This window comes from Ursus arctos, unplaced genomic scaffold (genome assembly GCF_023065955.2).
Source record: "Ursus arctos isolate Adak ecotype North America unplaced genomic scaffold, UrsArc2.0 scaffold_19, whole genome shotgun sequence".
In the NCBI taxonomy this organism is placed as follows: Eukaryota; Metazoa; Chordata; class Mammalia; order Carnivora; family Ursidae; genus Ursus; species Ursus arctos.
This window is the reverse complement of record NW_026622863.1, coordinates 36,600,177-36,619,215: the sequence shown is the minus strand read 5'-3', so window position 1 is coordinate 36,619,215 and position 19,039 is coordinate 36,600,177. Positions and strand designations below refer to the sequence as shown.

Sequence of the window (19,039 nt, the reverse complement as noted above, 5' to 3'; positions counted from 1 at the left end):
AAATAGAAAACAAGAGGAAAAAAACCAATGAAATACAAAATGTTTCTTTGAAAAGATCAACAAAATTGACAGAGCTTTGGCTAGACTGACCAAAAAATGAGAAGACAAAAATCAGCAAAATCAGAAATGAAAGAGGGGACATCATTACTAATTGTACAGAAACTAAATGTATTATAAGGAACTACTATGAACAACTTAAGGCCAACAAATCAGACAATTTACATGAAAGGGATAAATTCTTAAAGCCAAAATTTCCATAACGGGCTCAAGAAGAAATGCAAAATTTAAATAGACTTATAACAAGTAAAGAAATGGAACAGTAATTACAAATACTCCCAAAAAGAAAAGCCCACACCCAAACATTTTCACTGGCAAATTCTATCAAACATTTACAGAAAAAAATAATACCAATCCCTCATAAACGGATTCAAAGGAGTAAGAAAAACTTCCCATCTTGTTCTGTGAGACTAGTGTTACTGGGATACAAAAGCCAGGCAAAGACAGCACAGGAATAGAGCCCTACAGACCGGTACTTCTCAACGAATATATACACAAATATCCCCTACAACGTATCAGCAAACCAAATTCAAGAACACATAAAAAGGACTATACACAACACAGAATTATACGATATACAACAAAAGGATTATATAATAACATCTAAAAAGGGGATTTATCTCAGGAATGCAGGGTTGGCTTAACATCAGAAAATCAACTGATACAATGTACCATATGAATAAAGAGAAAAATCACGATTATCTTGATACAGGAAAAAAAAATGACAAAATCCAGCCCCATTCATGATAGAAAACCCCAACAAACCAGGAATAAAAGGAAATTTTCTTAACCTAATAAAAGGTACCAATGAAAAACCTAGAGCAAACGTTACACTTAATGGTGAAAAAAGCACCTTCTTGCTAATATCAGAAAAAAGGAAAAGACGTCCATTCTTACCACTTCTGTTCAATACTGTAAAACTAGAGGTTCTGGCCAGCGCAGTTAGTTAAGAAAAAGAAAAAGAATGCAGATGGGGGAAAAAAAATTCTCCTTATTTACAGATAACATGATCTTTTACGTAGCAAATCCTAAGGAATACACACACACACACACACACACACACAGAACCTTGTGACAAAAACTAATAATTGAGTTCAGGAAAGTTGCAGGATACAAAAACAATATACAAAAGTCAACCGTATTTCTACACACTAGAAATGAACAGTTTAAAAATGCCAGTAAGGAAACAATTCCACTCATAATAGCATCACAAATAATGAAATACTTCGGAATAAATTTAATAAGAGAATAAAAGTTGTACACTGAAAACTACTTAACGTTACTAAGAGAATTAATGAGGATCCAAATAAATGAAGAAAACAGTCCATGTTCTTGGATTAAAAAGACTCAATATTAATATGGTAATTCTCCCCAAATTCATCTATAGATTTAATATAACCCCAGTAAAAATCTCAGCAGGCTTTTCTGCAGTAGTGGATAAGATGATCCTAAAATTTACATCGAAATGCAAAGGACTCAGAATAGTCAAAAACATTTTGAAAAAGAACAACAACATTGGAGAACTTAGCAGTTCCCTATGTGAAAACTTATAAGAAAGCCACAGTAAATAAAGACCATTTGGTACTGACATAAGGGTAGACAAATAGATGAAACATAATTGGGAATACACAAAGAAACAGCTTCACATTTACAATCAACTGATTTTCAAAAAAGAAGCCAAAATAATTCCTTGTAAAAAAGACAGTGTTTTCAACAAGTGGTTCTGGGACAACTGGGTAGATATCCAACTGAATTTAACCCTTGTCTCACACCATAGAGAAAAATTAACTCAAAATGATCATAGGCCTTACTTTAAGAGCTAATAACCTGTATTAGAAAATACAGGACAAAAATCATTGTGACTCTGGGTTAGGCAGAGTTCTTAGACACCCAAAAAAAAAAAGAAAGGAAGGAAGGAAGGGAGGAGGGAAGGGATAAAGGAAGGATGGGAGGAAGGGAGGAAAAAAAGAAAAAGAGGAAAAAAAAGAAAAAAATCCATAAAGGAAAAAAATTATCAGCTGGACTACCAAAGACTTTTGTGCTCCAAAAACACCATTAAAAAAAAAAATCAAAGACAAGCCACAGACTTGAGAAATATTTGCAAATCATATCTGATAGAAGACTTGTATTTAGAATATGTAAAGAACTCTCACAATTCAATAATAAGAACCCAATTTAAAAGTGAGCAACAAATTTGAATAGACACTTCAAAGAAGATATACACAATGGCTAACAGTGCATGAAAATCTTCAACAGCATCAGTCACTACAGAAACGCAAATTTAAAACAATGAGATAATGCTTTAGAGCCACTAGAATGGCTAGAGTGAAAGAGACAATACAGTGTTACCAAGGATATGCAGAAACTGGAAACATACATTGATGGTATGTAAAATGATACAGCCACTTCGGAAAACTGCAATCGATTAAAGCTAAAGCTGAATTCATCATCCAATCTAGCAACACCACTCCTAGGTATCTATCCAAGAGAAATAGAGAACATTCGTCTACACAAAAACTTGCAATGTGAATGTTGATAGTAACATTATTCACAATACCCAGAAAACGGAACGATTCAAGCGTTCATCCGCGAGTGAATGAGTCAACAAAATGTGGTACATCCATACAATGGAGTACCATGCAGCATAAGGGACTACTGATGCATTAGCAAAACACGATGAACCTCAAAAACCTGATGCCAACTGAGAGACAGATGCAAAAGACTAAGTACTGTGTGATTCAGCTTACAGTGACTGTCCAGAAAGTGGAAATCTACACAGAGAAAGCAAATTAGTGGTTGCCTGAGACTGGGGATCTAAATAGGGACTGACTGTAAATGGGTACGAGGGACCTTTTCGGCATGATGGAAATGTTCTAAAACTGGGTTGTAGCGATAGTAGCATAGCTTGAAATTTAAAACCACCAAACTGCACACTTAAAAAATGGATGCTATGGTATATAAATTATACCTCAATAAAGCTGTTAGGGGGAAAAAAATGGAACCAAAGTACTACAAACGCTCAGTGATCATACTGTCTGGGAAGAGCAGAGCCGTAATACAAGTGCACATTTTTATAGGAAAGTGTCAAAAAATTAAAATATAGCAAGTATGTAATTTCCAAATCAGTAGAGAGAACGGGAAAACAAAAACACTTCATCTAAATAGTAGTAAAGGGCGTTGTGGGGAGGCGATAAATAATCAGAGTAAATTGAATGCCCAAAATAGTAGAGTAAGTTCCAATAAGAGTAATTACAATAATCCTCAACTAAACCTGACAGTTATAAAGCATTGTCAGAGTAGGCTAAAAACTGTTTACAGTAACAGTGTAACACCACTATTATGTGCATATATGTATACACAAAAAGACGAAACACAAAAATATCACACACACACAAAATGGAAACGATCATACTAGAAAAATATTTAACTAGCTATATTAGCGTTATATGAAATACTTTAAGGCAAAAAAATTATCATTAAGGACAAGGAGGGTCACTATGAAGCCACAGGATTATGAATATACTAATTCCGTACTTCCATGCCATAATGCCTAAATCCATACTTAAAAAATGAGTAATTTCTCAAGGAAATAGTTACACTGATTACTTCTCTTCACACTTCTCCTACTCTCTATCTACACATTCCCTTCTTCTATACATATGGCCAAGTAACATAGTTGAAGCCACCTCCATTCCAGCAAGTCAAAATGAACTCTCTTAATGTGTGAAGTTTAAGACACAAGAGCAGGTTTCCAATTCGGGTTTTTACAAAGGTGACCTCACAGTGAGTAAGGGGGTCTTCAGATACTCTACAGATCACATATTTCCTTATGACTTACGGGCTCTTGTTTAGAGGGCAAACAATTCACATGTCAGAGAAAGCTGATTGTGGAGCAAAGCTGCCTGGCTTTAAACCCATATTCCACCACTTTAACAGCTGTGTGACTTCAAACGTTGTTTAGTCTCTGAGTTAGTCTCATCTCTAAAATAGAGGTGATTTAAAAAACAAAAAACCAGTACCTACCTCACTGAGCTGCTGTGAGCATTACATGAAATAGTCTATATAAAGTATATGGAAAATGCTTGACACATAATAAGTGCTCAAAAATATTATTTAATTCTTTACGACTACTCATCAGCTAAGGGAACTACAGAAACTTCTTCATATCCTAATGATGTTCCCATAAAATGAAATTTAAACAACTGAGAAAGGATTGCAAGATGTAAAAACTCAACAATACTGACCAACGGATTAAGCATATAAACCATAAATATCCACTGTAGTTGAAGATTTCATTTAACAGGCCTTCAATTGAAAGCCTATAGGCTACTCACTGAAAGAACACAGAGATAAAGATTAGTATCCTTGAAAAGCTGTTCCTCAGAAGAGAAAAACAAGTCGAATCAGGTATCTGTACTTCTGAAATTTGGAAATATTCCAATGAATGGAAAACTCTTATAAAGCATAATGCAAGACCAATTTCCCCCCAAAAGTAAAATAAATAAAAATATAGCAAAACGAACATGATCACCATATATACTTAATATTCCTTAATGATTTTGAAATTTCTTTAGGACAGTACAGTGTCCCAAGTTATTATCAAAGAATCATCAATGAAATGTAGGTGTGCAAACATGTGTTAAAACTATGTCCCTAATAAGAGAACAAATAACATTCAAAACAGATCTTATACTATGTTTAAAAGAGATCATAGAGTAATTGTGCCGATGGCCCATCAATCCTACTTCTAGGACTCTTCCCTTGAAGATACACATACACTGAAGTTACTCGTTGCATCATTACGTGTGACTGCAAACTACCAGAAACAGTGCCCATACACAGGAAAGTGCTGAATAAGCCATGTCACATCGACACAAGAGAATACAAGATCTCTGTTTTTTTTTAAAAAAGGAGGAGGATCTCTATAAACTGACATACAGTGATTACCAGGGCATAGTATTAACTGGGGAAAAAAAAAAATCAAAGTGTAATGGAGAAGTTATACCTATCATCCTCATGCCAGAAAGGAAGGAATAAGAAAATACATATGGATGTATTTGTGCTAAAGAAATCCAAAAAAAAAAAAAAAAGAAAAGAAAAGAAAAGAAAAGAAAAGAAATGAGAAAAGAGAGATTGGTTATACACATATATAGAGGTGGAGAAGTGACAGAAAGAAGATGGGCAAGGACATGGGGTACCAGGAAGGGGGTGTGCCACTTCTCCATGTTTACCTTTTTGCAGAGCTGTAACTGTTAGCAGCTCATTGATGTTCACACACCCTTCACATTACCACCAAATTATACCTTAACACCAACAAGGATGTGGACAACCCAAAATGGAACACAAATAATAACAAATGAATCTAACTGTATTACAAATGACACAATCACAGTGAAGGCAGTGGGAAAGAAAAAAAAAAAAAAACTAACCTAAGCAACTTTGGAAAAGTTTCTTGACTCGTATTTAGCTAAAGAAAAAAAAGAACATAAATAGTGCACTATAGTTAATACATGTGTTTCTCTGGGGTAAGGATTAGCACTCTGAAACCACTGTTATGTGTATAGATTTTTTTTAAAAAGTAGGCAAATACATTGTAGATAATAAGAGCCAGGTTTCTCACTGTTGGAGAAAGAAGTCACAAATAAGGAAAAACTGGAACGAATCCTGTGGTATTAGATTAAAATCAGAAATGTCAGTATAAACTTGTATGTTTTTTAATATATATAAACAGACAAATCAGTAAATGTAAACACATGCATTGGTTAGTATATATAATTTTCTAGCTCTATCTACTGAGGAAGGCCTTCTAGCAGTTGGCACCACAATGGCAATACACACACCCACATGAGAAATGTTGGTTTTTAAACACCTTTCTCCAGTAAAAGGAATAAGGGCTCCCTGGAGAAGTGGCTGATGATTTGAAGGCTGGAGCAGGAAAAATACAAGATAAGCCTGTACATTTTGTGGAGTCAAAATGTTCAAACAAAAATATGGAGATTTGTGCCAGAATTCACAAACCAACTCAAAGAAGTTCCTCATGGTCAAATACGGAACAATTTGAGCAAACAAAACAAGGGTAACTGGATCTTAACCCATAGAATAAAATAAATATCCAAGTTCATACTGATATAAATAATAAATTAACAAACAGCAGGAAGGAGAATGGCACAGCTTTTCATTACAAAAGAATTCTAAGAGATAAATGTAAAAAAATAAAGTACCCAGGCATCTTGATGCTAATAAAGCTAATTAATTTTTGATAGGAGCATTGAAACAGCTTCACAGGAGCCCCTTTACCACATTAGATTACACTGGGGGGGGGGGGGAGGAGGAAGGAAGGGAGGGGAGGAAGGAAGGGAGGGAGAAGGGAGCAGAGAGGCAGGTAGGCAGGTAGAAAGAGCCAAAACAAGAAAATCACCATTAGGCAAATACCACAGCAGTAACTGTTGCAAACAAGATCTGTCACTGAATGCAAAAATTAGTGGGCTTAAATTTCAGGAGGAAAAAAAAGCATAATCTCAAAGTATCTCCTCAAAAGTATTTATTAACTACAAAGGGAAAGATAGTAACTTTATAGTGGAGAAACCTAGCAGACATCACCTTAACCAAGTAATCAAGGTTAACACTGAAAATTCTGGACCTCTTGAAAAGACACATTAGAATGCATCTCTGATAGGAACCTCTTGATATGATGCATCTCTGTGGTATTCTTGCCAAAAATGCAAAACCTCATTCTAATTACATGAGTACATCAAGGGAACTCAACTTGAGGAACATCCTTTGTACAAAGTATCTGACCAGGACTCTTCAGTATGTCAAAGTCACAAAAGGAAACAAACAACAAACTATCAGACTGGAGGAGACTAAGGAGTTATAATAAATGCAAGATAGGATCCTAGAACAGAAAAAACACCACTTAGTGAAAAAGTTGGTGAAATTCACATAAGAACTGTAGGCCAGTTAGTAGTATCGCACCAGCATAAATTTTCCAGTTTTGATCATTGCACTGCGGTTATACAAGATGTTACAGTATCAGGGGAAGCTGAATGAAGAGGTATATGGAAACTGCACCGTTGCAGTTCTTCTGTAAGTCTAAAATCAGTTCAAAATACAAAAAAACTTCTGCTATTCTGTTTTACAATGGTTTAAAAGAGAACACTTATGACCAGCTTCATTTATTCCATTGAAACATGATTTAATATGAAAAATAAAGCTATAATGTAAAATTACAATTCAAACTTTGTTGTAAGACTGAAGCTATGAAATGGGGCCACACCACTTCATCCGGTCTTCAGCAGGACATAAGAAAATGCTACCGAACACTTTCTTTGCTTCTACTACCATCTTACACTATGAGGGAACATCTTATTTGCAAGAAGAAACATAAACTACATAAACAACAACCGGCTCAAATTATGAAAAATTATTTAATGACAGTACTCTTGAAATTACATGCCCGTAAAGAGTATCACAATAGTCCCACAATAAAGTCTGTTTCTGGGGCAACAGCTAGCAGGGCTCACTTGAATAGCAATTGGGAGTCAGGACTCTTCTGGTGTATGCGACGGTACTCTGGGTTTGCATTGATTTTTGTGGGGGATGGGCTGAGAGAAAACAGTTTTAACTAAAAATATATGCACAGTTGATTAAAATTTACTAAGGAACAAATCTTCTACATTTTTAGGCTATCTTTCAAAATCAGTCCTCTGTTCTGAATTATCCATTAACTCGTGGAGATTCAGGCTCACCCCCGTATTATTAAAATACATATTCATAAAACTTTTACAGTTGTGCTGTTCTAGTTACAAATAGCTTCTACTTTTCTAGGACATAATTTCACTTTGTTTAAGCAAGAATTCATTAAAGAAGCTATAAATAACCTTTAAATATTTAGCCATGAATAGAGGGTGGACTGGCATTGATGGCTTATTTTAGTACTAATGCAGAATGCTTTTTAAAAGCTACATTTCAGCATGCATCAAGCTAATGATTAACACTTGCAGTGTAATTTTCAATGTTAGAATAAATTTCTCTTTATTTTAAGGACTTCTGCTAACAGTCAATATGTTATTTCAATTATTTACTAGTAGGAAAGTAGCCTTAGAGAATGAAAATGTTGGAAAATTAAAACATAAAATTTATTTAAAAAATCTGGGAATTTTTTTTAGCATCTACACAACCTTTCCTTCTCTCCCAAAATATAATTCCAGTTAAAAGTAAACACACCAAGGGAGAAGAACTGCCTATGGAATTATACGAATTCAAGGAACCACTGCGTGGTACAGGTAACATATATAAGAATCAAAGACGTTTCTGTATTCAATTCTGAATCATAAAGTTCACAATATTTTAGAGACCAAGTTTCATAAAATTTTTACTTGAAAAAAAAAAGTTTTACAAAATACCATTCTTCCAATCAAAGAAACTTTCCCATAGGGTACATGTAGCTTTCTGCCTCAGAGATGATAGAATGACCATTGAAGGGGAGAGTTTTTTTAAATAGCCACCTAGCTGCAAAACCTACAAGAAGTAGATTTTTTTTAAAGTGCCTTTAAAATGCTAAAGCAAGTAATATAATTGTTGAATCTATTTGAAATTTTAAAAGTTTCCTTAAAATGGTCCATATGGTATGCACAACTTCACAGCTGGTACAAAACTGCCTGTATTTAGTTCAAAACACAAAAACAATGCATATGAACAGTATTCTTTGAAAAATAATCCTAAACACTGCCAGTGCATCATAAGAAAACTTAGACAACAGTATTGACAGTATTCAGAGAATTAACAAAACAAGCTGAATATTAAAGTATTCAAACATTTACTTTGATTTTTAATACCACTGATAACAGTAAGAGATCTTGCTGCCAAATGAATTCTGGATGCCTTATTTCAAACGACACGTAACATATTTTGCTATATAGACTGTAAAGAAATGTAAAACTAGGTTCCAGGATATAAACTCCCGTTGCCTAGGCAGGCCCTAGTTTTTCTGCTGCAATCTGGCAGCTTTGAACTTTGAAACCCTCTTTGTAGTTTCTTCTGATACTTCTGACAGAACTTCTTTTCGTTCTGGAATGGTAGGTAGCACAGGATGAACCATGGTTGGGTGTGGTGTTAAGGAGGGCAATAGAAATTCTTTTTCTATTACAGTTCCAGAAAAAGCCTAGAAGACAAAAGTCAGATTATGGTAACAAAATGTAAGTAAGATATCCACAAAATCTTTATCCTGTACTTGCCAATTGGATCTTTCTTTCTGTTAAAAGTAAACGGTTAAGATTTTTGGATAAATACGCAAAATACAAATTGTTCAGAGAAATCAAGTACTATTAAAATATATCTTAATTACACCACCAAACAGAAGTAGATTTTTATAGTCCACATCTAAGAAAGCAAAATGTAAAATAAATGTTTTATCTGGGATTAAACAAAAATGGGTACATAAAACATCCTCAACTTTCACACATTCCATTTATGTCCAGACCATGCTGTGAAAACTAATGTATTGAACAAAAAAAAATGCTACTAGGGTGTCAAACACGAGCTGACGAATGAACGATCCTATGGAGGCCATGCTGCCCGCGAGCCAATAGCTTACTTTCAGCAGTAGTGACATTTCTTAAATAGTGTTCATTTATGCAATTACTTGAGAATTTTATTGACTCTTGCCTCAATTTTATTTAAGAGATCAGTGTAAACTGAAAAATTAAGTGCTGATACTAGTGGAGACAAGCATCAGTCTCAAAATTTACCATAATTAATTCAATAATGAAAATCAGATGTTCCACACACAAAAAATGATTGTTTAATTTCAACTGGATGTCTGCTGGACTTCATCTGGCTAACTGTATGTTCAATTAAAAAAAAGTAATGTGTACAAAATGCTGGAAATATAACCGAAGATATATCTTTATATATCTTTTCACATAAAGATCTTTTTATATAAAGGGGTACCTGGGTGGCTCAGTCAGTTAAGTGTCTACCTTCAGCTCAAGTCATGACCCCAGGGTCAGGCTCCCTGCTCAGCGGGGAGTCTGCTTCTCCCTCTGCCCTTCCCCCACTTCCCCCCCCCACCGTGCTCTCTCACACGCTCTCTCTCAAATAAATATTTTAAAATAAATATAAATAAATAAATAAATAAACAAATAAATAAGATCTATAAAAACCAAGGAGTTAATACGGATTTTATTCTTAAAGTTTATGGTGTTTAGATCCCCCTTTCATCTTTTAAAACTCATGGCCTACAAAGTAAAATTTGACATGTTAACTTCCATGTATATTTTAATTCCCTTTTGTCTACCACAAGCACAAATTTAGTTAAGACAATGTATCACCTGAGTAGTTTCGAAACCCATGCCCCTCCACCTTGCCCCACCAAAGAAACAAAACAAGAATGTCCCTTCCTTCCCACAGTATTTCAAGAACTTGGGTGGAATCCAAGCTCTTAAAAGAAACTCGAAGTCTACTTTCTCAAAACTCCCATTTTATCTTGATAAGCACTGAGCCTTATTATATTAAAAATGGCTTTGGAAAAAAAGACATTCTTTCAGTATTTAAAGATACTGAAAAGGACATCTTTCAAAGTACTTACCATTTGCATGAACTATTTGTTTGATGTTAAAAAAAAAACGTACAGCATCTAGAATGCTAATGGTAACAGTTCAATACAAAATGCAAAGCTAGTAAGAATGAAATAAAACTAAGTTCCAGTCTTGAGCTCTGGCTATACCACGATACATACCTAATTTTCAAAAACAAAAACAGCAAAAGTCCACATCCATTACCTGTTTTTCTAACAGTGTGGAAGACTATTAAATGAGACACTTCCCAGGGCAACTGAGATCATTGCATCATGTGGAGGGGAGGAGAATGTTCTGATCATATATACTGTCCCTAAATGCTAATGATCTCCGTCCCCAGTGACATCTAGTACAATCATCACCATTTAGTTACTATTTAGTACAAACAATAGTTTTAGATATGCTTACTTATATATAAACATACATATTTTTAGACCTATTTGATGTATACACAAATGGGTGTATCACTTTGATACAGGTGTGAGTGGGAACCTTATAAACTGGAAATTTGAAATACCCACAAAACAAAACAAAAACAATTTAGAAATCACGCCTGGGAATAATGGAAACCGTAACATAGGCCTATTTCAAAGAAAGGAATTCTTCTTTTGGGATCTCCCAATACCCCTCCACCACACACACACAAGTGTGTGCAATGTGGTAGGTAAGAATGGGTATGTGTGCACTCATTTTTCTGAGGCGAGGATCTACACCTTTCATTAAATTGTAAAATGGTTCCATGACCTCTAAGAGTAAATATGTCACTGCCACAGGCCAAAACACAGGACTTTAGATAATTATCTGCCATATATATTTTTTCTTTAACTCAACTAAAGCATAAAAAGAAGTACAGTCATCTACTTGAACTATTATAAAATGACTACAGTTTGGTCTAGCGGTAATTTATTTAAAATAAGCTGCTAAATGATCTTCTAGCCAAAAATGTAACATATATGCAAACTGAGATACTTTAAAATTCCTACTTCACAAAAATAAAACTCGAAGATTGGCAATATTTTCCCCCTGCAAAAACTTTCTTGAATTATGTTAAGATTATAAGACCTGCATTTATGTTGCTAGTGACTATTAATTTTTTATAAATTATTTATTGAAAAAGAACAAGCCTAGAATGAATCAGGTTCCATGACTTTTGAGATTAAATAGATGTATAAACTAAGGAAGCTATACGATAAACAATACCATTAACCAGCTGATTAACTTCAATAAATATATAAGAAAAAATAATTTAAAGATTATAAGATTAATAATTTATAATCCATACCTGGGAGATATAGCACCTATAATTTTTAAAAAAGCAGAGGAGAGCTTCTTCTTTTTTTTTTTTTTTTTTTTTAAGATTTTATTTATTTATTTGACAGAGAGAGACAGCCAGCAAGAGAGGGAACACAAGCAGGGGGAGTGGGAGAGGAAGAAGCTTGCTCCCAGTGGAGCAGGGAGCCCGATGAGGGGCTCGATCCCAGAACGCCGGGATCACACCCTGAGCTAAAGGCAGATGCTTAATGACTGAACCACCCAGGAGCCCCAGGAGAGCCTCTTTTAAAGAAATATTTTTTCAACTCCAAAAATTATCTATGCAAAATCGGGGAAATGAACAATAGGCCCTTCTGAAATGGAGCTACCACCACCTTTTTAATCTCACAAGAACTGATGAAAGATACTGTATGAAATAAAAGAGCCAGAGATAGACACACACCTCAGGTGATCCTGATAAGGGCAAAAGTTTCTTGGGATAGTTTTCTTCTTGTTCCTCTTCCAAAATACTCTCACTGGTGTCACTACAAGTGGCCTCTTCACAGCTAATACTCCTGAGAACTCCCCGTCTGTCATCAAAGTCGGCAGCACTGCTTTCACTGGTATCACTGCAAACACTGTTCTCTCTGCTGCGAGACTTCAGGATTGATTTACGAGGGACATATTCTCCATTCACAACATCAACAAAAACTCTACAATATCCAAAAATATATATATCCACTTTAGGAAACTCATGAATAGAGGATATTTATAATGATTTTTTAAAAAAATCTTTTCTAGAAAATAATCTACAATGTTTTTTCAAAGTTGCATTTAAAATTTTCACAACCCAAATAAATTTTAGCTTCAAATGATGTATTCTGTATTCTTAAAAACATGATTTTTTTTTTTTTTGCCTAATAAAATAGAGCACTTTATTTATGAGCATGTTCTGAGTGACACCTGATTTGCCAAAATTCTACATATAATTTAGGCCTACTTAGAAGACAACTGAGTAATTTCAACTATTTTACAAATACGGGTCATGAAACCAGTAGGTATTTTCAAATGGTAACTTTTTCAACACAACAAAAAACTGGAACAGCAACACTTAACGCCTACTTTGTGAAAAGGTAAACACGTGCCAAGCATCTTCACAGCTGTGGCAGGAAAGCGCTTCTCCAGCCCACTAGAAACAAACTTACATTTCTAAAGTTAACATACAACATTTGTTGACCGGATCGATTGGGAATGTTTTAAAAGCACTGGCAAAGAGGGGGAAAAGGGAACGATCATGCCATTTTTCAACTGCTTTGAACGGGGAATCTATGGTAGCTCAGTAGCTCCTGTGAGAGCCTTTGAAATACTACGCCAACTCTATCAGAAACCTCACTTTGCAGTGATAGATAGCCTTCTGTGTTACAACCTTTTCCTATAAATGTTCAGTTACAAAAGAGGGGAAGGGAGCAGCAGATCGTTCAGCTGCCTGTGAACACCACTCACCTGTAAATGTCAGCAGGAGTCCTGATAGTAGGCAGCTCTTGGGCAGAATGACCACCACCAGAGCTGTTCTTTCGTTTACGTTTGGCTTCTTCTTTCTTTTCACTGAATTTTAAAGTGGTATTTTTTCCGGTATTTATTCGGACCTAAAAATTTCACAGCATAAAATAACAACCCTTTTGAAAAATTAAATCAAAGGCAAAACTAAAACAAATAAACTCTGTAAGTAAAGAAGAGACAGTTTAAATTTTTTAACACTGAAATGATGTGCATTTTTAGGATTAAAAAGTCCTTACCTTAACATACTTTTACTGCATTAAATTATATCTTCTTTAATGACCAATTCTAGTCTTTAGTGACTTTATTATTGTATTGAAAGCAAATTACATTTAACTAAATGACTGATTTATTATAAGCTTTCACATCACCCCATTACTTTGACATAAAATGTTGGCTTAAATCATGCATTTTAAAACAAAGAGCACAATTAACCAAAATAAATATTTGGTAAGAATATAAAATTTAAATCATAAAAGCAATATTAGATAATACTTAACTATTCAGAATTTTTAAATACCTCTGGTTTTTAGAAATTGAATTTAAAAATTAAAAAAAAAAACCTGTACGATTATCATATTATTCTTTCCCTACTCAGCATTTATACTGCACTTTCCACTGCTCTTCCTCACAGCATTCCTAAAAATATTTTTTCTTCTTGTTTTATCGACATGCAAGTAAGAAAAAGTTTAAAGCCTGAAATAAGAATCATAAACTTTTTTTCTGGTTATTAGGTCAATTTTTTCCAAAGAATTCACAAGATGCTCCCTTTAGTCTGAAGTATTAAAATAGAAAAAAAAATATTTCACTTCATATTAGAGCAGAGATAATATAAGGGACCTAAGAAATATCAAATATGTTTTAAACATGTTTCATTAAATAATAATCACGGATACTTAAGACTGATACCACAGACCCTTAACTCTGCTGTAGGCAATCCCTGCAGAGGTACCTTGTGGTACAAAGAGCACTACACTGACACAAAGGACTTTCTGTTTTATTACTAGCCAGCTCTATGGACTTCTAGGCCTTAAGTTGTCTTGAGAAAGATGAATTAGAAAGATGAATTCCCAGTTGCTCCTCAGAGTAGCACTGCGCAGCAAGGGAATGGGTTTAAGGTAGTCTAGCTTTCCTCCAATCAGAACCAACCTGTTTTGATCTATTTTAAATACGGGGATTCTACAGTAAGTACGAAGGGAATAAAAAGTCTTGATACTAGAGAAACGCTTAAAAACCCTGCATTAGAAGATCTCTATAGTAACCCCCAGCTCTAAAATGCCAAAATTCTAAAGTCATGATTATCCACAGATGTTTATATTTACTTTATCAGAAAAGGAGCTACTTTTTACTTCCTCCTAAATTTTTCCACTTTGCTCATGCGCTCCCATTCATGTTGTGCCCACACAGAAAATAATAACCCGGCATAATTAAAAATGTAACTAAAGCAGTCACTTTAACATCCCAAGTACACCAAAACACCCACAATATAATTAACTCTAGAATTCATAAGAAAACTCTCTGCATGAAGGACAGGTGGGTTACGGTAGTTGCTACTCAAATCTGATTCCTTTCCAGACCCCAAAAAATTCAAATTCTATTGTGGCTTCAGAGAACAATCGACCAAAACCAACTATTTCAACTTTAGACTCCCCTCGCAGCTGGCACCCGCTTCTTCTTTTTAGAAAATTGGCCAGAATGAGAGGCAAAGATGGTTTTCTTGCTAGGCACTATCAACAATATTAATCACTGCTGACACTGTTCTTTTAAAGAGTATTATAGATGATACTGAATATTTAAATTACATGCAAAATTAATAGTCAAAAGTATACAAACCCTCTTAGGTTCGACAGTATGAGAAAAATATATTGTTGGTATAGAATAATCTCCAACCCCTAAAGCATCATGGTCATTTTCATTTTCATTATCGCCACCATCCTCCTCCTCCTCTTCCTCCTCGTCTTCATTACTGTGGTAAGGATTTGAACCGTTCACTGAATGAATGCCATTCATCTGACCACTGAACAGTTCTGAATGTGTAACATCCTTGTAACAGCTGCTGGAAGCAACAGAGTCTGTTACTTGATGCATCACGTGCACATTTATATTCTGATCTTCCTTTTCTTCTTCAGAAGACGTCGTATCCTCTCCATTTGCAATCAGAGTATCAGGCTTACTAGTAAAGAAAAAGAAAATTAACAAGATCAAACAAACACATCAAAATTTTCCATATTCTAATTCTCAGTTCATTTCAATGGGTAAAAATTAAGATTGAATAAGATATATTTTTAACTAGAATTCTAAGTCTATAAAAATGTTTTGAAATAAATTAACAAAAAACCCCTATGCTAACTCTGTAGGTTGTAGTTACTCAAACACTAAGTAGAATATAGATGATTTTTTTAATCTTTGCAAGAGGACATGGCCACACACAATACAATATAAATAATACAATCAAGAGATTTGTAAGAAATACAGAGAGTGTTTCTCTATTTAAAGACCAGAAATTAAAGCCCCAGAACATTAACACATTCTTATGTCCTACTTCTATATTTGGAATACTTTACAAGCATGTATTATTATAATTTTAAGAAATGAAGGACTTATATGTACACACATGAATATAATTATATTTATACACACACATGTACATTTTTAACGCTTCATTTCTACAAAGGATTTGAAGACCTTACAAAAATAACAAAACCAAAAATGCAATAGAACTGAAATAACATCATGCAAAAATAGAAAGAGAATCATGACCAAGAAAATAACAAGATTCAAGACTGAGCTAAAAAAAATGAAATAGTATCAGTTAATCAAAAAGACCTAAGAATTTATGGGTGAAATGGTAGAAAAAAATACATATCCTTTGTGCTTCATGTCCTATTTTTCACAGAAACTAATTACTGCATATGGTACATCATTTAAGCAAAATAATATAGGAACTTCTGAAGAAACAGATTTCACTGAGCATTTTGACAATTCCAAGTGAGTGCTAATGTGTATTTCAAATAGCAGTTTGGAAAAGTTTTCATATATATAACTACCTGACCAGATTACAAATTTCCTGCTCAATGAACAGAAAAGTTTGCAAAGGAAAGCAAGGATAAACATTTTACAGTAACAAATCCAGATCAAGTTTTTCTTTTTAACAAGTCATTGAAATATACAGCATTATCCTGAGTAGAGTATAAGAATATTTCATTTAAAATGTAATACATAAAACATTCATAATTATTATAAGTCAACTATCTATCTTAGGACTTCATTATATAAAATATGGCTGAAACCTTATAATTAAAAAAATAGGAATACTGATTTTAAGTATTTCTGTGCACACACATATATGCATGGGCATGTACATGAATGCACAGCCCTAAAAGAAAATATTCCAAAGAATTAATACTTATTTTAGAGTGGTGAGACTGATATTTTAATATATTATGCTTTTCTGTATTTTCTTCAATGAGCATGTGTTGTTTTATTAATGAGGAAAGAGATTAAGAAGGAAATGTGTTTAGAAACAAATTTTCTTGGAAAGATAATTCGTCATTAGGTACCTATCAAGTTCACCCAGCAATTCTTCCTGTCTCTCTAGTTCTTCAAGTCGAGCCCACAGTTCCTTATCAGCAAGCAAATCCTTGGATTTTACATCATTTGCAAAATCTGCTTCAAAAATATCTGAAGTTTTTGGTTTGGAGTGAGGTGTATGAGCAATTCGGTGTTTTGCTATTTAAAAAAGAAAAAAAAAAGTAAAGACATGGCTGTTAATAGCCAACTTTAAAAAGGCATAAACAGAGACTTAATGAGACTTTCTTCTGAGGAGAGGGGATGTGGAGACAGAGGGAGGCACGGTTTTAAAGGTAAGCAAGGACAACTCCAAGGATGTATCTATCTCATAATCTTGCTGCTCAAAGTGTGGTCCAAGGACCAGCAACACTGGCATCCCTGCAGAACATTTCAGAAGTATTGACTCTCAGGGCCACCCCAGATCTGCTAAATCACAATCTTGAGTTTTAACAAGAGCCCAAGAGGATTCATATGCACATTAAAGACCATGAAGAGCTGCCTGAGAGCTTCAAAAATGCGTTAAGTAGAAATGGTCACAAGGTACCCTAGTTACAACACAAAATTCAACACAAATAAAACACATCTTCCACCCTTACTCAAGGGAATTTAGTTACTAAAGTAACACAGTCAAAGCCTTGTCACAAGGTACTTTCAACTTTAAGGCACTGCCAGGCATGAATACCCTAGGAGGGATCTGTGGAGGCTAATCCCTACAAAGTTGGACTATAATTTTATATATGAACATTTCTACTTTTTAAATTGCTTTATCTTATTTGTAATCCTCATGTGAGGGCAGGAGATAAAGAAAATCTGAACTCAAATCCATTTGCTTTTCATTTGAAAAAAATGGACTTAAAGCAAATTATAGCTTTGAAGAAGGCAATGGGAAGAAGTCTAAAACACTGTTATGAGATATGGTTAACAGATGACCTCCAACATATATTCAAAAGTAGAACACCGTTTCCTAAATCTGAAAATATCAAAATTTGGGGCGCCTGGGTAGCTCAGTCGTTAAGCGTCTGCCTTTGGCTAAGGGCGTGACCCAGCGGTCTGGGATTGAGCCCCACATCGGGCTCCTCGGCTGGGAGCCTGCTTCTTCCTCTCCCACTCCCCCTGCTTGTGTTCCCTCTCTCGCTGGCTGTCTCTCTTTGTCAAATAAATAAATAAAATCTTTAAAAAAAAAATCAAAATTATGTTTCTTGGCCTATTATTCTCTGTAACTATCACTGATAAAGGAGTATCAACAAGTTTCATATTTCATACCTGTAAAATACAGAAATCTTTCACTGGTCGCCACAAACAAAAATTATAACTTATCTTTCTGTTCTTTAACTAATGTATGTCTCCTTCATTTCACCTTCAAAAGCCACTTGATATTAATTTTTATGCCGTATTAGTAGAGATACTATAGCTAGAATATGGCTTCTAAAATTATCTCTATTTCAACCAATAAGTTCAGAGTTAAAAATATGGACTTTAAAAAATCAAAATGACTGTTTTAAGTAACAGTTTTCTAAAGTAGCAAATTATAAACCATTTCTTTAACACTTTTAAAAATTTCACTCCTGTAACACTTTACAACTGAAAGGGGAACCACTCACTCACTGCCTTTACTGAAGTAAACCCAAACACATAAACCCATCCTTGGCAAGAGAAGGCTATTAGGTGAGCCTGGGAAACCACCTGTGTCCGGAACACCACTGCAGGCAACATAAAATGAATGGCTGAAAATGCTTAGATTATCTTCATTCTTTCTTCCAAAAACTACATCTAAAGCTACAGTTTTAAAAGAAGAACAACTAGCAAAAGATATATTATGACTCCACCAAGGTCAATGATCAAATTAGGAGAGACCCATGTACAGAATATACATCTTCTGAATTTTAGATATTTGGATCATTAAGAACTTCGAAAAAAGCCATGTCATCTCATCACTTAAATAGATCAGTCAGGAATCAAGTTTTTCAAAAAGTTATTTCTCTTCTAATGTTTATATTTTAAAATATATTAAAATATATAACAATTTA

The 19,039-nt window shown here is 34.4% G+C and overlaps 1 protein-coding gene across 1 annotated transcript in view; it reads right to left on the bottom strand.

Annotated features, from left to right (window-relative positions):
* Window positions 1-7,465: 7,465 nt before the first annotated feature.
* The window catches only part of URI1 (URI1 prefoldin like chaperone), a 72,307-nt gene continuing 60,733 nt past the window's right edge, over window positions 7,466-19,039 (bottom strand). Inside the window, exons 7-11 of the mRNA XM_026484249.4 lie at window positions 17,003-17,171; window positions 15,276-15,615; window positions 13,389-13,531; window positions 12,349-12,598; window positions 7,466-9,220 (exon numbers count right to left, since the gene is read on the bottom strand). Coding sequence (XP_026340034.2) covers window positions 9,038-9,220; window positions 12,349-12,598; window positions 13,389-13,531; window positions 15,276-15,615; window positions 17,003-17,171 — 1,085 coding nt within the window. The 3' untranslated portion in view covers window positions 7,466-9,037. The remainder of the gene's footprint in view (window positions 9,221-12,348; window positions 12,599-13,388; window positions 13,532-15,275; window positions 15,616-17,002; window positions 17,172-19,039) is intronic.